This window comes from Candoia aspera, chromosome 3, assembly GCF_035149785.1.
Source record: "Candoia aspera isolate rCanAsp1 chromosome 3, rCanAsp1.hap2, whole genome shotgun sequence".
NCBI lineage: Eukaryota > Metazoa > Chordata > Lepidosauria > Squamata > Boidae > Candoia > Candoia aspera.
In genome coordinates, this window is record NC_086155.1 from 34,840,662 (window position 1) to 34,861,442 (window position 20,781).

General features: G+C 40.0%; 1 protein-coding gene across 2 annotated transcripts; it reads left to right on the plus strand.

The window, feature by feature from the left end:
* The first annotated feature begins 716 nt into the window (after positions 1-716).
* PTPN7 (protein tyrosine phosphatase non-receptor type 7) lies at positions 717-16,198 on the plus strand. Of its 2 annotated transcripts, XM_063297350.1 has the most exons (10): positions 717-824; positions 1,507-1,732; positions 7,150-7,333; positions 8,421-8,505; positions 10,150-10,226; positions 10,319-10,456; positions 11,754-11,864; positions 12,778-12,935; positions 13,249-13,362; positions 15,857-16,198. In XM_063297350.1, exons 2-10 carry the CDS (start codon positions 1,662-1,664, stop codon positions 15,948-15,950), a joined length of 1,032 nt encoding a protein of 343 aa, XP_063153420.1. In that variant the 5' UTR covers positions 717-824; positions 1,507-1,661; the 3' UTR covers positions 15,951-16,198. The 2 variants fall into 2 exon arrangements, with proteins under 2 accessions (XP_063153420.1, XP_063153421.1); XM_063297351.1 differs by lacking the exon at positions 13,249-13,362.
* The last annotated feature ends 4,583 nt before the right edge of the window (positions 16,199-20,781 follow it).

Below are 20,781 nucleotides of genomic sequence, written 5' to 3' on the forward strand. Positions count from 1 at the left end.
CCTCTGGCATATATATGATTGACCTTAGGTATGTCAAATGGATTTCTGCATATTAGGTGTATTTTTGTAATGTAAAGGCAATGCCTAAACAGGTAGAATGTGCTGTATGAATAAGTGTCTCTCTTTAACATTCTATTCCACACTAATGGTATTAACATGTAACATAAATAACTATAAATTTATTCATTATTACAAATGGCAATTCCACATTTTTCAAAAAACACAAGGCCAAAAGAAAACGCTTATGGCTCAGTGCAGCACTAAAATACTTTGCTGGGAGAAATTAAGCTCCTGGACTATCAAAAGACTTTCTTCACTTGTCTTAGCAATAAGATTTAAATGTTTTGTTTTAATTATTAGCCCAAAGAATCATATATCAGGGGAGAACCAATAGCTTACAAGTGCTTCAATTTTATCTTCTGTATCACAAGTCCCTATTATATCATAAACCAAAATAGCTTGTAGTCAGAGATTAGTATTTTGTCGGTAGAGTGGCATTATATTCTGTATGGTTGTAAAAATAAAAGAAATATCTAATAATCCTAAAGCAAGATGAACAGGCAGGGTTTAATCCTCCAGGCAGCCTTGCAAAAGCTCGCCAAGAAGCTCAAGGTATCTCTGGAAGGAACTGTGAAGTTGTGGCCAGTATGTGTGTGGGTGGCTGTAAGGGTGGAGCAAGAGGAGGAAGTGTCAAACAGCAACCACCAGCCTCAGAGATAAGGAATTTCCTGTATTCACTTTTCTTTTCACTCTGCATGTACATCTCCTAGAGCCCCAAAGCCTGGTTGAAACTGTGGAGATGATGAAGTTGCTGGCAGCATGAGGTGAGAGAGGATCTTATGGAAAAGAAGAGGTAGGGGAGAAAAATCTCAGTTTATGGGAATCATTTATTGGGCATATGAAGATTTGGAGGAACAAAGCTGCAAAATATGGTGCAAAGAACAAACAGCATAGTATTCTCCCAACCCTCATATATCTGGACCAAAGAACTAGCGCAGGGTCTCTTCTGTTCAGTGAATCTGCAAATGGCCTGAAACAGGGAGTGCCCATTTTATTCAGTGGGCTTTTGATTTCCCCCAAACAGGGCACTGCTTCAGTTGGTTGAACTGAGTTGCCTATTTCTCTCTCTCTTCTGTCCCGGTCTGCCATTTCTAAACTGAACTGTTACAGGCGAAACATGCCTGCTTTCCCTAATTCTGAAGGGCTCCCTGCCAAGGCTACAGTCTCACCAACTGTGGATTGTGGGAATGAAAGTCCAAAACCTCTGGAGAAAATGGGGGGAAGGCTATTCTAGATGATGCTGAAAGTGGCTTGTTCTTGCAGATACAGAACGCCCATTGGCCTCTTCAGCATGTTTCAAGAACACCAAACTAACTGGCATCTTCTGAACAAGACTCTGATGCATCTGATTTAAATGGGGCTCATTGTACCTGTGGTTTGTGAGCTTGGATGATAGAAAAATGGTGAAGTTCTTGGTGATGAACAGTTTGCTTGATTGTTTTCTAGGTGCTTTTCTAGGGCCATGGGTTCCTTGAGCTGCATACTTTCTCTGCTTACTGGCTTCTCTTACCTAAGTTCATCAAATCCTTTGCTGGCACAGCCCAGTCCTGGCCTGTTCAGCATGTCTGAGAGATCATAGTTTCATCAAGCTGCATGAGCAAATGAGGGTGAGAATGAACAAGACTACCCACAACAATCAGGAAGTTAAGAAACATGTGCGTCTGCAAGATCGGTAAGTCAGTTTTTTTGTTGGTTTGTTTTAATCTATCACTGAATTGGCATAAACTGGTTTGACATGGGCTCTTCAGAGCTGTGGTCCTAATACCTCTGTAGCCAAAGTCCTGTGGACCTGCTGCATATTTAAGCATAGTTTCAATGCTCTGATTGATTTGGCTTCTCTTCTTCCCAGTGAAGTTGGTGACAATCTTCCACTAAATATTAGATGAAATATTGTTGATCATTAATTAACGCAGTAGTTGAAACTTCATTCCTGGCAACCCATCTGATTAGGTGGATTAGCTAATCCTTCTGGAGGAGATAATGCAACAAAGGCACAAATAGCTGGGGGCCGATGACACCCAGCTCTACTGCCCCCAACCAATTGCCAGGAAGTAACCATTATCCTTGAACACTGTCTAATGTTGAAATTAGGCTGAATTAGTGGGAAGAAGCTGAAACTAAATCCAGATATGCTATTGGTAACGAGAAAACTGTCTGGCGGACTGAAGTAAAGCCTATTCTGGATAAGATTGCACTCCCCAGAAAGAGCAGATTCACAGTTTGAGAGTATTCCTTGACTGCCAGGCTATTACTGGATTTGCAGTTCAAAAGCATGTTTGCACAGCTGTGACTGATGTGCTCCTCCTGAGCAGACCTGCCAACAGTTATCTGTGCCTTGGCTATTTAACTACACTTCCTACAGGGGGCTCCCTGGAAAATTGTCCAGGAATTGTTGCTGGTGCAAAATGCAGTGGTCATATTGTTAACTGTGGGAATTATATGATGCCTGTACTGAAAAATCTGCACTAGCTGCCAATTCCCTACTGGATATAATGTTAAGTTGTTGGTGTTGATCCTTAAAATGCTAATCATTTTAGGGCCTGCCATGATGAACAGGGCTAGTTATTTCAATCAGCAGGAGAGTTATTTCAAAATGCTCCTGCTGCCACAAGATCAGCTGTCAGATACAGTAGGTGGGAGAAGACCTTCTCTTGCATGGTTCAATCTATGAAATACCCTCCCCACGGTGGTGCATTTAGCCCTCATTCTTCCAGTGTTTAGAAAATGTCAAAACTGCATCTTTTTGATCAAGTTTAACTGTTGATTTCAATTGGACTGATTTTGTTCCATATTTTGTATTATTGATGTAAGCCATCTAGAGTACTTACATTAACAGAAAGTGGGAGATACAGTGCATGAGGATGATACATTCATACCTGCCAAAAAACCCATTCACCTTTAGTGTTCATGAGATAGCCTCTCTGTAACAGGTCTCTTTCAGGACTATGTGGCTAGAATTCCACTTCGGCCCCTGCAAGAGGGATAAGGTACTGAGGCATCCCCTGAATAAGCCTTCTGTCATCTGATTCCCTTTAGGTGTGTTGGACTACAGCTTTCAGAATTCCCAGCCAATGTGGCCAGTCCCCATGCTGGCTTGCAATTATGGAAACTGTAATCTACAGATCTGGAGGTTAATCAGAACATCAGATTTAAGGATGGCTGTAGTAAATTACTATTCAGGCCCAAATCTATTCTGATTCACATAAGTCCAAGAAACTCTTATGAGTGTGATTGGAACTAAGATATTCTCTTGGGATTTGTCTATATTCTGGATTGCTGCAATACAAACACATCCCATTAATCCTTTGCTGAGGTTTTCACAACCAAGGCTTCATCTTCTGGCCAACCTGCTGCTGAGGCAGGCTGAAGCTGTGCTTGATGAAACTAGACGTTTGCATCCTGTGCTGGTATAAGACCTCCCACACAGACATTCTAGGTTTTGAGGAGAAAGAAGCCCTTGGAGGTTAATGATTTACCAGACTACACTTAGCTATTGCAAGTCTCTCTGCTCTTGTCCAGCTGGTGAGCTCTGAGTCTCCCTGGCCATTCTTGTTGTAGTTGCCGAAGGCACCTGATACTTCACTGGCACAGACCGAGATTGTTCAGACATACTGTAGAATACTGACCTTCTGGAAGATTGATTGCAGATCTGCCAGAAGGTTGGTCTTCCCATTGGGGCAGAAAACCAAAGACTAAAGAATTATGCCTTTAAGGGAAATTGTTAGTCAACACCTTAAGACATCTCATAATGAATGAATTCTCACTGGCCTCACTTCTGGCCTCCAGTGCCCAGGTAATAGTAGGAAATACTGCAGAGAATTTGCACAACTGACTTTAGGCATTACAATATAAATATATGCAATTGCTAGCAGGTCTGAAGAACAACTTCAGTGTTCTTGCATTTTTGCTGGCAAAGAGGGACAGAAGATTTACAAGATGTTTCAGTTTATACCCTGGAGGCAACTAAACAAAAACTTCAAATAATAATAGAAAAGTTTGCTGCATATTTTGCCCTTATGAGGAACATTACTTTGGAGAGACATACTTTTTTTTTTTTAACCACAGCTCAAAGAGTATAGGAGAGTGTTGACTTGTTTGCTTATTTAATCAATGCTATGGAGTTTAAAAGACTCAAGCATGTGGATTTGTAGAACTCTCTGAGTTGCTTATGAAAGAGAGGGATGAGTGTGGCATATGTTCAGCCAGCCTGGAAGAGAAACTGTTGAGAGTGTGACATGACTCTGGATAAAGCAGTAGATATAGCTAGACCAGAAAAAGTCTCAAATGCAAATATTGGATGCCTCCAGGAGTGAGAGATAAACTTTGCAAGCTTTGGTGCAGACACCTTATGGGGAGTTTCTAGGCTGCATAAATCTGTAGATGTTCTAGTTAAATCAACAGCTAGTAGATTTCCAGTAGGAGTGACAGATAGTAAGTTTACATGCAAATATTGAGAAAGAGTTCATGCCCCAAGAGATTGCTTAGCATTTGGTGCTGTGTGTTAGAAATGTTCTGGCAAAAATCATTTTGCAAAAGTGTGTGCAACAAAGCAAGTCCCAGTCAGCAGACAAAAAGATATAAATATGTTGTTTGTGGGGTCATTATATGCAAAATATCAGACATGCTAAGTAAATGAAAACAGTCTGTGGCACGTTAGTATAGCTGTAGCTAGAATAACAGTGCTGTTTAAGTTAAATATGAAGATAATGTTCTTCCTCAGCAGATAACAAAATCACTGCCATGTTGGTACCAAGGAAGCATCCCTTGGTGACCCTGGTAGTGCTTGGTGGAGCATGTATTAAATCAGAACTACATGCCATTTCTCCACCTGGCACATCAAAGTCTTCATGGTCAAAGGCACATGTTAAATCTGTTATATATTGGCCAAGCATGAACAAGCGGACTGAGCAATTCAGAGCAGTCCATAGTGTCAGCTCCTCCAGCACAGCAGCATAAGAGAACCTATGCTTTCTGAACTTCCTTGGCTTGAAGGTGCTAAAGATCTTTGAGATATGACGTTTTTATTTGTGGTTGCTTATTATTATTATTATTATTATTATTATTATTATTATTACCCAGAAATACCAGACCTGGAGGGTAAGTTTTCTGCTGGAATTATTGCCAAGTTAAAATCTTTGTTTGTGTGACATGGGATTGACCTTGTTTGTGACCATGTCTCTTTTGCAATTCAAGCAAGGAATTTACACACAGGTGGGGCATAAAAGCCACCATTCTAGTCCTACTTATCCCCAGTCCAATGGGCCAGCAGAGAGAATGATTCAGACAGTGAAAATGATGCTGAAAAAAGCTCTTCTAGATTGCACTGATCCACACAGTAGATTGTATTACTTCACTTGAGAAAAACAGTAGTGATGGGGGCGCTTTTGCTCCCTCACAGCTGTTAATGGGAAGGCTGCTGAGAACTACTGTCCCCCCTGCCCCCTCCTGAGATTCCAAAGGGAGGACATTCCAGCTTAGTCTCATTGCAACATTGACGAAAGGAGCAATATGACGAAGGTACAATTTCTCTCTCACCACTGAGGGTGGGTGAATAAGTTAGATTCCAGCTTCTGTTGTTCAAAAGAGAGAGTCTTACATAGTGGAGATTCAGCAAGATAAGAGACATCAGAGGAATCAAAGACATTTTAAGCGAGGCCCCAGGTGAGGCCCCGCAGAGGTGGTTGCATCTCCCAAAATTGGCACAGAAGGGCCAAAGGGTTTGGTCCAGGACATACCACCTGCAAATAATTTATCTCAAGCTCAGACAGCTCATTTCATTCCTGCACAGACATGAAGTGGGCACTAGCGAAGCTGCCCTAAGGTTTCAGGATTATGAAATGGGTAGTGTCGTAATAAAGAACTCCAGTATAGTAAAATGAATGTAATACTTAACATAATTTTTAAAACTTTATTAAAAATGGTAGATTAGTTCCATTGAGATATTTCCCGAAGTGGGAGGATGCAGCTAAAGGATTAAGCTTTTATGGAGAGCCATTAGTCAGCAGATCCTGTTAAGACAACTGCCCCTAATAAGACTAATTTATGTCATATGTAGGGACGGTATCCCTTTTGGAGGTACTGACTGTTGTTTTATGTGTAGGGGTTGCCATGTGTGCTTGGCTGCCTTTTTGTGAATAAAAGGACTTGTTTGCCATCTGGAGTGACTCAGCTGTGGACATTGGACCTAAGAAAGGGACACGGGGTGGTGATCAGCTGGCAAATGCTACATTCATAGGACTCAAGTGGTACCTCCCCTCCCCCATCATGCACAAGGCCTGACTTTCATAAAGCCATCCTCTTCTTCCAGAGGTTGGGAATCACATTCTGGTTTTTAAAAGTTCTGTACATACAAATATCAAGAGATCAACAGTCCTAGGGCCAGAACTCTTAAAAAACATTGCATAATTTTCAACAACCCAATCAGGATTACGTCACTGCAGTTTGGGATGTCGAGCATCCAGCACCATGCAAAACCTGAAGCTTGCTGCAGAGGGCTTCCAGAAAGACTTCGAGTGGCTCCTCTGGCAAAGCACTAAGGCCAGCCAGAACAGAAGTCTGGTGGTGGCAATTGGCAGTTTGCTTTCTAGTTGGTAGATGATGCTGTATGAGAGGGGGAAGGAAGGCAGGGTTTCTGCCAATTGCTGCTCTGAAACTACCTTACATTGCAGTGTGTGCAGGCAGCCACACTAACCTGCCTCATTGCTGAGTTGTGGTAAGGTAGGCTGTGCGGGCAGTTGCTTCTCATACTGACATACTTTCCTCCTGTCTTAGAGACAGGAGGCAAGCACATTACCATGGACCTGAGGAAGAACTATCAGTGTTCCATGGTAGAAAACATGGTAAATGGATGTGATTAATCAAGATAGGGCTGAATATTCATCCAGGCCAGACAAATTATTTGACAAAAACAGTTCCTCTTACTTATTGGTAAAAATACATCTCTACTCATTCAATAAATAACTACTTGCCATATTTTTGTGACACTCAACACAGCAACCTCATTCTGCCAGCGTAAGCACTCTGCTGCTATAGCATAGGCTGCTTTCTCTAGTTTGATGGTTTGTAACTTCAGGCTTCTTTACCTTTCAGAAGGGGCTCCAATGTGTCACTGGTGTTGGACATGAGTTCTCTGAGCAACACTGAACCCATTTTGCAAGTGTCCACCCCTAGAGATGTCACAGTGCAGTTACTGAACTCTGCCAGTCATGTTCTAACACAGAAGATGCTCCAGCAATGGAGCTGCAGTCTGGAAGAGCTTCAAGAGGAGTTTGCGGTAAGATTCTCAAAACTGCCTACCAATTGCCTGATTTGATTCCAGACTAAGCTCCTTCAGTAGCTCAAATCCTTTCTGCTCCTTCTATGTCATTCCCAGTATGAGTAGCAGGAACAAATAACCTTTTTCCTTGGGTTAGAGAGGGCTGGTAGAGAGGTATGAGATCTGTGGCTCTCCCTTGGGCATCTGCAGAAGCTTCCTGCTTTTGTCAGAATGATGAAAGCACTGTTACATTATTGTGCTGCAAGGACCACCTCATTAGGGCATGTGTGCAATGTCCTGATGCATACACAAAAGGGACAGGGCTTGCAGCAAGATGGAATGATGCTGCTTTTGTCATTCTGACCTCCTGTCTCTCCATTTCTCTCTCTCTCTCTCTCTCTCTCTCTCTCTCACACACACACACACACACACTGCTGGGCCCTCCAAATCTTGTTGAACATCAAGTATTATGTGTAGGTGACATTGGGAGCTAGAGTTTCCCAGGGCAGGAATACTGATTATGTCAAAAACCAACTACCACTTAGTACCTAGCTTGAGTAAGTAAAGCAAGATATCTTTAAGCCATGGGTACTGTAGGAAAAGGAAATACTGGATTGAACTGCAATGGGTATAAAAAGGAACTGCATTCTCATATTCACAGAGGACAATCAACTGCTTAAAGTGGCTTCATCCTAGGAAAGATTACTATCTAGCTGCATTGAGCTGTGAATATGAGTAGGGGTTTTTTTTAGTCCCTGCCTACTTTTTTTAGTAGAACCCTGGCATGCCACTCAGAAGCCAAGTTTGACTTGAATATTACTGCCCTGATTTAGACTGAAGCTGAATCAGTATAGGATCCAGTTCAGACCATGTTATGGCCATGGGCCTTAGCATTTGAGCAGAGCAGTAATCCTGAGTTATAAATACATCTCCATCCCCTTTATGCAGAGCTGTCCTCACTGAGAAGGTGGCATTGGGAAATGAATTTAGTAATTACCTTTGTCTACTTGAGAAGATAAAAGGCACTGATGGTCTTGTTTCCAACTATCTGGGTACCATTCAGAAAGGAAAGTAATTCAGCAATTCTTCCTCTTCTCCTTAACAGAAAATCCCCTCAAACTTCATCAGTCCAGAAGAACTCAACATTCCTGGACGGGCAGCAAAGGATAGATACAAATCCATCCTACCAAGTATGTTTCCTTTGCAATCGTCTTTGAACAGGAAGAGACTGGGATTGGGAAAGGAAAACAAAATCTGTACATTCCCACTTGAGTTTTGGCTCCAGATTTATATTGTACAATGTACTGCGGGGCATGCCTTCTGCAACATTGGCAGACCTCTGTTTTCAGCAGGATCTCCTGTCAAGTCTCTTGAGGATTCATGGCTCAAATTCTGATGCTGTCATTGAGATCAGCATGGAACACAGCTGAGAGTCAATGTTTTTATGACCAGGAGATAAAATTCCTATTTCAGGCTTCAGAAAATAGTTTTCAATCTGCTGAGTAAGATGACAAAAAGCACATATTCAGTGGGATAGTCATTTTGAGACCCCTGAGGGAGATCTATATATCATACTGGGTGGGAAGTCTGGGGTGTTAGTCCAAACACTTCTGGAGAATGCTCAGTTGGACAAGTTGAATGTAGAGCAATGAACTGGCGAAACCTGCCACAGATAGAACATCACTGTAGAACGTGGCATAGCTACAATGGGTACTTCTGGATAGAGGACCCCTAGTGCTACTAGTAAAAATAAATTAGGTAGCTATTGCATCTTCTGTCCCTTGGGTATGAAACATGGAAGAAAAGGTAGGAAACCATGGGAAGGTTCTAAGTAATAGAAGGCAATACATTCAAAGACCCCAGTGAAATTCCATGAATGAGTCAGATTGATTGCACAATAAAAATTGTATCTGGAAGCACAATTTCTCTCTGGTGAAATGTCTCATAGAACTGAAAAAACAGGAAAGGAAAGCTTAATCCCAGCTAGGATGCATTGAACTCTTCAGCAGAATTGTGAAAATTGAAATATAAATGTAAGAAAGCAATACCTTTCACACTCAAATATATTTGAGCCTTGCATGCCATAATTGTTATAGAAAAGCTGTTATAAGTTATAGAAAAGCTGTCCCTACCACAATCCTCTCCAGCTACTTTGAACTTCAGCTCCTATTATCCCCATGCTTGGCTAGGTGGAAGTTATGTGAGGTAAAGTCCAAGATACCTAAAGGAGAGAAAGTTGGGGTAGGCTTGCTTTTGAAGCTGTGATATGGTAAAATGCAGAAAGTCCTACAAATGTATAAGAATTTCTTGCTGATGCTACCCTTCTTGCACAAGGGTGTGAAGGAGAAAGTTAATAAGGTGAATCAAATTCCCAGTGGGGCCCCTTTGTTGTGGGATGAGTACTCCTCCTGGTTTAGGAGAAATAAGGTAACAATTCTAAGTTCTTACTTGTGAGGGGAACTATAGGTGCTCTCTAGGCATCAGGGAAAAAACCTATTGGTTCAGCCAGGCATTTAACTACACTTGTATTCCTGGGCTTATTATTTTTGTTATTGTCTTGTTTTAAAATATAAGATTTTAACATCTTTTTTTTACTCCTGTTTTGAGATTATTATATTTATAATGAAAAGTGGGTGATACATTTCATAAATAACAAAATGCATACATCAAGGCTGGCCTAACAGATCAGAAGGGAAATAAGGGCACAAAAACAAAATTACAGGAAACCAGAAAGGTTTCAAAACCATCTTGGAATAGTTTGGCCCATCTGTGACCTGACAGGAGATGCTATATTAAGCCCTTAACTGCCTCATCTAACTAAAATATTTCTCTAGATCCCCAGAGTCGTGTCTGTCTCAAGAGAGTCAACAGTCAAGAAGAGGAGTCCTACATAAATGCAAATTACATCCGGGTGAGCCAGAGAGTTATCTGGAGGTGAGAATACCAAAAATGGTGATTGGGGTGTGCCTTGTTCATAGTTGTTATTTCTCTCCCATTGTCTAGGGTTATGCTGGGCAGAAGAAGGCCTATGTTGCCACACAGGGACCCATGCCAAATACAATCAATGACTTCTGGACAATGGTGTGGCAAGAAAAAACTCCACTCATAGTTATGCTCACCAAACTCAAAGAAAGGAAAGAGGTATTATTGCACATATGTATATCAATTTTCATTTATGAGAAATTTCAAAGTTTCCAGTGTTTATCCAGGGTTCTCTGTCCTTTGGAAGAGATTGCTAGAGATCAGTGCCATTGCTATGTACAAATTTGTACACAGACATGTGCAACGTAAGCAAAATATGCAGAAACCTAATAAAAAATAGGCATCTATAGCAACAGTTATATTATGGTATACTGTGGCTGTAGACCTCTCCCTAGCTTCATTAGGTTTCTAGAGGAACACATAGTGCTATGGGATTTTCTGCAGGATTTCAGTTGCAAGATCTGTGACATTCTGGATTATTATTTCTCATGGAGCAATAAGGCTATCTTTATTTTTTTTTAATGTAGCAGGAGTTGGATGAATTGCGTACACACTGTCCTTTAACTCAGACATTCTGAAACTCCACTCCCTGGCCAAATTTGCCTCACTAAACATCCCCTTCTGACCTGTGGGCTTACAAAGCAGCCCTTCTGCCCCTCTAAAGCTCCACCCTTTGCACCCCTTCACTGGTAAGCTGCCATTTCAAAGTCTTGGTCTTACTTTTGAAGTTGCTTTCCTGTCTAATTCTTCCTTTTCCCAAAGTCCCTAGCACTTTGCTTTCCCCTAAGTTTTCAACTAATGACTCCTAGGGCAGAGCTGCTACAAAGCACTCTGGGCATTTTATAGTGCCTTGGGAGAGAATGATACTTGGTAGATGGATGGAGCTTTGAAAGATGATGGCTGAAGCTTCAGGAAGGAACTTTGGCATCACCTACTGACGTTATTCAGTGGCAGGAAGGGTTTGGGAAGCAATCAGAACTATTGCTAAACAAGGGCCCTGTGTGTGTTCTGGTTTAGAAATAAAGACAACAAAGGAGCTTATCACCTGGCAAACGTGCAGAGGCTTGTGGCCTTATTATTTCTGCAGGCTTTCTTGGCTGGCATAAATCTCTGCAGACCTAATGAATACAAATGCAGTGGCAAGGGAGTATAAATAGCTACATCTCAAGAGTATTTTTTTACTAAGATTTTCCTAAGCCTCTTCTTTTTATAAGAAGGCTTTAGAAAATGCACTGAAAACTCAAACGTGGGGTTTCTGAGCCTTGTCCAGCTTGCTATTGTTTGCTTTGTGGAACCACTCCTGAAGCCCATCTACTGTGCTTCTTAAATTATTAAGAGAACTTTGGGGAGTAGGTCTGTGAATGTTGGTTCTACTTCCCTCTTTTCTTTTGGGATTTAGAGTCAGCCACTTGGTTGAGACTGTTATGGATGAGGATCCTTACCTTTATAATTTCAGAAATGTATCTGTTATTGGCCTGAAACAGAAGCATCCTATGGACCATTTGCAATTCAAGTCCAAGACATTTGTGAATGTGATGACTACACCATTCGTAGCTTTTCCCTGCAGGTATTAATTTCTTATGAAGATGGAGGGCTTTGGCAAGATGATTTTTCTGCATAGTTCACCCCTCCACTCCAAATTCTCTATGCAAAACCTGACCCTGTTAAAACCTGACCCTTAAGTTAAACTGCTGTGCATTTTCTCTCTCTTTTGCTTAAGAAGGCATTTATTTCGAATTATTTTTCATGATTGTTGCTTTGGGACTTGTTATTTTTATTATATTTTTCTATTTTAAAAATTAGGGTAGGATTTAAAAAATCAAAAATAAAACCTATAAAGTCTGTACCAAAATAAAGCAGTACAGAGCTTACTTGTTTTATTTATTTACTTGTTTTGTACTATTTCAGCCATGTACTGTATTTCCCAGGAGAATCCCATGCCCACTGAAAATGACCAGTTCTCATTTGATGGCTCTTGGGCTGTTTTTTTCCCTAAATGTTTTTAGATTTTTTTTTTTCTAATTTTCTCCATGCCTTGAATTTTTTCCCAGGTTCCCTTTGCCTCCTTCCTGTATGTGGATGGTACCATTTTGGCTGTATAAATAATTCCTTTCAGATACCTATCAGTGTATATGAGTGAGCTGTGCCACAAAATGTTGCAGTCTGGAGTATTTCTGTTTAATTTTCTACTCATAGACAGAATATTCCATTTTCCATCCCACTTACTTTTCATTCCATCTATAATCATCAATGACCATTTCATTGGGCATTTCACCATCTCACTTAGTTGTCACTAGGCTACTGTAAGGAAGGGAGGTGTTTTCCCCTCAGGATTTTTGTCTCCTTGAAGATGCTTGTATAGCTATAGGTGTTCCAATCAGCACCCTGATAATTTCTGTGTTGGGTAGATGCAGCTACTCATAGGTGAATAGTAGAAGCAGTAGAAGTAATGCTATCTTCTATTTCATCATGATTCTCAGTTCAAAGATGAATGTCGCACTGTGAAACACATTGTCTTCTCATCCTGGCCAGACCAGAGGACACCAGAATCAGCCAAGATGCTCTTGCATTTGATTTTTGAGGTGGAGAAAATTCTGCAGGTTGCACAAAACATGGGACCAATTGTTGTGCACTGTAGGTGAGAAATTCTTCTTCTAGCTCCATAGTGTTGGAGGATGCTCAGGGGTCCTGGTTTTGAACATAAACTTGAAATTTCCATTCTGAACTGATGCAGCTACAGATCTGGCAAACACTTCTCTCTCTAAAATACTTGCAGACAGCGGTGAAACTGGCAAAGTGTATTTTCCAGAAGTCTCTAGGTTTCAGCATATAAGAAATGGAATTCAGCAAACCTAATTGATTGGAGGGGGGTGGACAGATATCTTTCTCTGAAAATATAGACTCCTTCATATCCCTAAAGCTGCAATCTGACATGAAGTTGTTCTATTTAGTGCAGGCATTGGGCGGACAGGCTGCTTTATTGCTACCCAGATTGGATGCCAGCAGCTAAAAGACAAAGGAGAAGTAGATATTTTGAGGATTGTCTGCCAGCTACGCATAGACAGGTATGGATGAAGTGCAGTATATAGACCAAGTTCTGAAAATATTTTATGAAAAACTGAAGCAGTTGTGGTCTCTGGTGGCCCTCTGTTGTGGCGGTCTAGCTTATCTTTTTGTAGTGTTCTTATAGTATTCACTTAACAATATTCTCTAAGCAAGTTGAATATACTGAAACTTCTACAACATGCTATAGTACATACTTTGAAGCTATCTGGCAGCATCTTGATAAATGTAGCGTTTCCTAATGCTGAAAATCTGATCACATGAAAGTAGTTAAATTAGTTGGTTCAGTACTCAAGCAAAATCACGATAGCCATTAATGCTTTGGTAACAAGACAGTTTATGGACAGCTTATCCTAGGCATGTTTGTAGGAAGCAGAATAGTGTTCACAGTTTGGTACTGCCAATGACACTTTTTCAGTAAGTACATAGAAATAAGTAAGTTTGATCCCTAATCAAATCAGATCCCACTTTGCCTACCTCAACTTAAGATCTGTATTTGTCTTATTCTGCATTGGTCACCACATCACAGAGGCACCAACCAAATTAGACCCAGTACTAAACTTATTTCTGTATTGCTACATTAGATTTAGTCTCCAATTCTATACAAACTTGTGATAAATCAGGTAACCTACCAAGCACCAAAACCCCATTAAAGTTATTCCAATATAATGCTTGTGGTAAAGTGTTATACCCCCATGTGATACAAGCATGTATAGCAATGTGAGATACATTATTAGTGCTACCTCTACTGTGTTTCAATGCTTCATGATAGTATTTCAGGGCAACATAGAACAAAATGTATACTATACGGTGCTGCAAGAGAAAGGCAATGAGTAGATATGGTGAGAAGAATCCAGAAGTAGCCAATGAAATAGCAAAGGAAAAGGTAAAATGATGCCATCTCCTCTCAAAGTAATTAAAATAGTAAAAATAGTAAAAAAAATAGAGCCACGCAACCCCACTTCTCAGCACAAACAGTGGAGAACCTGTAATGCACAGATGGCAGAAGATGGCTTTCTCTCCTGGTTTAAATGGACCTTCTGAGCACCACAGGAATAGCAGACCATCGAGAGGGTAGTCCTTTTTTAAAACACAAGTCTAGCACTCTTTTATAAGAGTACTAAAACTGCTTTGGAATGTACAGTCAGACTCTATGTAGGCAGACACCTCTATGGAAGCCAGGTGTTCAGTCTTTCTTATAGCCCAAACCAAACGGGTCATTGAGGGCAGTGCTCAGCAAAGACTGAAGAGGCATGGCTATAGATACCTAAAGTGGCCAAAAGTAGCTGGATAAGTGTCATCAGCAATGTGATTGATGAAGCATGCTAGATGATGCACACAGTAAAAATTGAGTCAAGAGAAGATGAAAAGCCCTAATGCTGAAACTGTTAAAGACAGTATTTCAAGCTGCCTCAGCAATAGGTTGGAAATGGAACAAGCAAAGACGGGGGGAAACATTTCTTCAAGACCCCACTGCTGTTGTTTCCTAGAATTTTCTCAGGCAGATTTCATAGTGGCAGTGCCACCTCTTTCCCATAAGATAGGCCACAATTACAGAATACTGTACTACTTGTAATCAAACTAGAAATAACACACCACTGTGCATGTCAAAGGATTTATTCACCTTGCAATAAGTTTTGATTAGCTTTGGGTAATATTCCATCTTTCTATTCTTAAGAAGTTTGAATTATCACCAGCGATAAGCTATTCTTTGGGGAATTTCTATACAGTACCTCCTTTGAAGACTCTTAGTTACCAACTGAGTTTAATTTAATAACTTTTTTTGTAGGAGGTCCCAACCCAGGAAAATATCATAAGCATTATAGCAAAAAGTCTTGTGTTATTTAGCAACTTCAGTATCAAAGTAAAAGTTGTTCTATGCTATGAATAAAATACATGCAAGAAACAATAGAAAATATACTATAACACCTATAAACAGTATTACAAATAGCCTGAAGCAATATGACCTTACAAGGAATACAGAGAATATTGCCTATCAGGGAAGATTTTTTAAGATAGTTCCTGATGCCTTATACTGTATATAACATAAATAGATCATGTCAACTCTTCACCTTGCTCTTCCAGGGATTATTAAAACCTGTATTTAAGTGACACTCATAGTCATATTAATAAGCCTTGAACGAAGGATGATTTTGATCTGATAAAAATTCTCAGCAATTGTAAATTTAATGATGGTTCCTGGTTTTTACTAATGCCATTTTAGTTTGATTCAAGAAGTTTTATAGGTCATCATGCTTTTCAGTCCTCATTATTTAACACATAGATATTCTGTTTTACAAGATTTGTTGCAATTTCTTGAACAGGCACTTGCATTTGAACTGTTTTGCAAAGTGCATGTAATTCTCAGTCTACTTTGTAAATTGCTCTGCTATAGTCTACAAAGACTGTAAATGATCTAAGATCCCCAGTTTGCAAAACAAATTTATTGTTCTTCCCAGTGTGTGTACATTTAAATAGATTTTCTTTGCATTACAGAGGTGGAATGATACAGACCAGTGAACAATACCAGTTTGTCCATCATACACTTGCCATGTATGCCTCACAGCTTCCTGAGTTCACAGACAACTAATCCATCATCTTGTGGTAGCAAGAGGAGCTGTTTATAACTTGAAACTTTGCTTGGAAGAGCCTTTTTCTGATCACAAGATAGTGAAGTATTTATATTTCAACCACTTGAAGTATATAGCTCATTCAAGAAGTATTTGGTTGTTGGTTTCATTTAAAGCGAATTTACTTAAGCTGGATGTAGACTTTTTATTTCATTTTTTAAATGTTTTGAACTTCCTGTTTAACTTTTGTAAACATAATTTTCATTTCAAGTCCATTAAAATACTGTTCTCTTAATGATCTAGTATACCTGATATTTATAATTACTAATCCCCAAACAACTAAACTTTAGACCCAATGGATTAATCTTATTGCAAAAAGCAAAGAGTTGCATTTTGAAGCAATGGAAAGCTAGCTTCAGCTGCCAAGATTAATCTGTCTCAACATTTCTAAATTGAAAAAGCCTTTGCTGGATGTAACTGTACTAGACAATTTTCATCCAGTCTAAATCTTCAGCTTTTTGAGAAGGTAGGTTAGGCTATGGCTACAGAGGCCCTGGAGGAAACTGATTATCTAGACCTCCTTCAGTCAGGTTTCAGGCTGGGATATAGCGCTAAAAGAATATTGGTCACGTTTGTTGATCACATCTGGTAGAACCAGGATGGGGATAGAGGATTGGAATCTAAATTTAGGATTGAGTCTAAATTTTAGTTGTTTATTTATATAACAAATTTATTCACCACCCAGAGTTGCTCTCTGAGATGGGCTGTGAATAAATTTGATACATAAATAAATAAAAATAAATAATGCAGCCAACCTGGTTCTCAGCGGGTTTTGATGCTATCAGCCTTAGTATCCTTTGGGCTTACTTGCAGGGATGAAGAGTTGGAGGGGGGCATTGTATTACAATAATTCTCCTTTCTCTGTGGTCAGGTCCAGCTGGTGTTGATGGGGGGGGGAGGGAGAGATAAAGTCCGAGGCCCCGAATGTGTGTGGGGGCTCAGGGTTATCACCTCTTTGTTTAACATCTAAATGAGGCTATCGGGTGAGGCCATCTATCTGTTTGGAATCAGGTATCAGCAGTATGCTGATGATACCCAGCTGTACATCTCAAACCTGGGCCGACCAGGTGATGCTGTCAAGATCTTTTCCCAGTATCTGGAGGCTGTGGGGGTTCTGGATGGGGAGCAAAAGGCTCAAACTCAATCCTGACAAGACCGAATGGTTATGGGTTTTGGATCCCCTGGGACCAGGGACATTCCATCTTTAGTCCTGAATAAGGTTGCACTTCTCCCTTCACAACTGGTGCATAACATGGGGGTCTTCTTGGACTCACAGCTCCTGCTTCAGTAGCAGGTAGCAGCTATGGCTAAGAGGGCCTTTGCACAAATCCATCTTGTGTGCCAATTGCACCCCTACCTGGACCAGATAGTCCTTCAGACAGTCACTCTGTCATCTCACATATGGACTCTTGTAATGCAGTCTACATAGGGCTGCCCTTGAAGAACACTCAGAAGCTGCAACTGGTCCAGAATGTACTACTATGGGCAATTATGTCACATCATGCTCATGTAACATCTTTGCTTTGTGAGCTGTTAGTTACCAGTAGGCCTCCAGGTACAATTCATAGTGCTCGTTATCCTGATTATTCCAAGTCCATTAAGTGTAATGTAATGAAATTAAGAAATATGTCTTCTCTGTCACAGCACCTGCAGCACCTATCCTCTGGAACAACATTTCCCCTGGCCTTCACCCTGTCTGTGTTGAAATAAGCTCTTCCCCCAGGCCTTGGGTTAGACTGCACTGCAAGTCCTGTGGGTTGTATTATTTTAGAATGAATAGTCTTCCTTTCTCCAGATGCCTGTGATTTTATTTTTTTAATATAATTATTTCATTATTTTATACTGTCCAGAGTTGCTATGGAGTTAAGTGGCCTTATAACTTTAATTAATTAACTGATTTTTATTCAGTCATAACATACAGCCTGATTTAAACAAGATGCTTTACATGAGAGAGTGAGTCCTCCATGCAAATGCATGCAATCACATTTAAATGTAGTTAACTTGTAAAATATTCAATCAGTCTGTAAGCATTAGCACACAATAGGTTACCTGAATGTACTACTGACCTGCTAATGTTATGTTCAAATGGGTGAGTACACAAAGTAAACATATTTGGAAAACTTGTAAGGTAAAATATTTCTCCCCATTCCCTGTTTTATATAAATTAGATGCTCTGTAACTAACCAACTAGGGCTAAGATACACAGGAAGTTGCCTTAAAACAAGGGAAAACACTAATCCAGTTTGCTCAGCAATGGGTAATATTATCTGAAATGTAGACTCCAACTTTCCCAGCCATATTTTCATAGGTATCCAGTAAAAGCCACAGTAACATTTTGCAAGTCATGTCATCATGCAAATGTTGCAGTCAAGTAGTTTGTGTCATTTGCACAGTGATATCATGGTGCAAATGACATCAGTTGCACTCACTGCACACGCCTAGCCATATCTGGAGGGCTTACGCATGCAGAATAAATGTTCTACCTCTGAACTGTGTTTTTTATTATGTTTTCTGTCACAGTGGAAAAAAGTAAATCATGTTTGCTAAAAGAACAAAAGCTGTGCTGTATCCTTTCTAATGTCTTCTTACCAAGGCCAGCGACCTAAGTATAATAAATGTTTCGCATGCATGAATCTTAAACATTCCAATTTAAAGCATAAAAATGCAGTCACTGACTTCTCTTTATTTCTACAATGACCTTTATCTGAAGAATGTACTAAGATTATCCCCTAACCTCATCAAACTGAAAAGTTAACAGAAAAGAGAACTTGTCATGAGTAAGGATGGCGAGCAGGGGGCTCCCATCCAGACTGTCAAGCGCATGCGTAGCACTGATGAATTGTTCAGCCATTCAAAGAGACACAAATCGGGACCGCCTTAACCCTGGGGGGTTATATGTCTGGGTTTTCCTACGCTTCTTCAGTTTGTTAGGATTCCTGTTAAGTACTAGCAATAAATATTAGAGACCAGTTCCTTGTCTCAGTGTGTTTCCTGGTTGTTAGGACAGAACTTTAGTTAATTGTGACTGAAATATTTTACCACTTTTGCATGTGTTTCCTTTCCTGAAGCTTATCCTAAAATGAAGCTATGTGTTGTCAGCTGCAAGAATTCATACGGCTTTGGAAATGTATTTTTAATGCTTATTTTCCTTTGAATTTAGGAGCAGTTATCAATACAGTGATTACCTTAAGCTGATCATACATAAAAGCAGCATGTTTCAATATACATACTGCTTAGAGAAGATATTGTTTATATACTGTAAACTTGCAAGGGTTTATATATAAATGCTTTGTTAAAGTACTCAGTGAAGCTGGAATAAGGAGAAGAGGAGGAGGAAGGAGGAAGAACAGCAGGATCAGGAGTAGGAGGAGGAAGACATTGGGACAAGCATTTCATAAAAGGCCAAAATTTCCTTGTTCAGAATTCTGCCACAGCAACGGATTCAGTTCATTGGTGTGAACATGTACAAATTTGGAACACATGTGTTATCCTGTGCAGAGAGGAGAAATTACATTAGCAGTCTCAGAGCATCATTCTGAGGACTAGAAGGTGCACCATACTTTCCGACGTGATTTATCATTTATGTAATCCATCTACTTTAGTACAGATTACAAGAGGATAGGTCCCAAGAGTTTGCCATTTAAAAATGGATTGAGGGGAAGCAACAAGTCAAAAGAATGATGACAGGAATAAGTGCAATCAGGAAAAAATAGTCATAGGTTTCTTTTAAATATATATCCCTAGGCTCAGTTACAAGACATGGTTCATTGTGCTAAACCATAACTAGCTAGATCTGCACAATCCTTAAGCTACGCTCCAAGCCTTGATTTATGAACCACAATGAATGGTTACACACATCACACTAAACAAAAATCACTCAGACTACATTATGGTTTAGCACAATGAGAGCTGCACTTATCCCAACTTTAAATTAGGATTGTTTGTAATTTGCAGTCCCTTCAATTAGTAGCTGCAGCTGAGATTAGAATTGATAATCTAAAACATGCATAAAATGGTTTTACATATATTAAGTATAATATTGCTTGCTTGATTTTTGCATAGCAAAAGGAAGAGGGGCCGACCAAGGACAAGGTGGATGGATGATATTCTAGAGGTGACGGACTCATCCCTGGGGGAGCTGGGGGTGTTGACGACAGACAGGAAGCTCTGGTGTGGGCTGGTCCATGAAGTCACGAAGAGTCGGAAGCGACTAAACAAATAAACAACAATATGAAACTAGGCATTGTGGTTTCTAAACCATGGCTTACAACTTAGCATTATGTGTGTGAACCCATCCATTGGGACCTCTTCACGCACTATAATTAAAAAAACCATGATTTAGAGTGAAGTGTGAATGCAACCTACTGTATGTTCTTATCTACATTCTTTTTTATTTTATGATGTCTTACTCATAAACTCACTTTAAACTGAATTACAGTATCAAAGGGTATCCTAATTCCCAACAACTTTGATTCTATGCCATTTTCTACTGACCCAGGGAACATGATTTAAAAATCAAAATCAAAGTCCTTTTAAAGAATTTTAACTTTCAGCTCCACAACTTATTGTGGATACAAGCCAGTGTGCTCCTCTCTTTGGTTTCGGAGAGCAGATAAATATTCTTGGTTTTGGATGCTGAGATAACTGATAGAAGGCTAAGAAGAGAAATTCAGAAATGGAGGGAAGTTTGGCATTTTAAAAGGAGAGCAGTGCAATTCTTTCGGACCCTACAGATCAGTGGATTTTCCAGATCAACTAGCCTGGAGCCCCTTAGAAGTATTTGAAAGAATA

Coding starts and splice junctions, on each gene's coding strand:
- PTPN7 (XM_063297350.1), top strand. CDS start 1,662: ATGAGGGTGAGAATGAACAAGACTACCCACAACAATCAGGAAGTTAAG. Junction 8,506..10,149: donor ATACAAATCCATCCTACCAA/GTATGTTTCCTT, acceptor ATATTTCTCTAG/ATCCCCAGAGTCGTGTCTGT. Junction 11,865..12,777: donor TTCGTAGCTTTTCCCTGCAG/GTATTAATTTCT, acceptor CATGATTCTCAG/TTCAAAGATGAATGTCGCAC.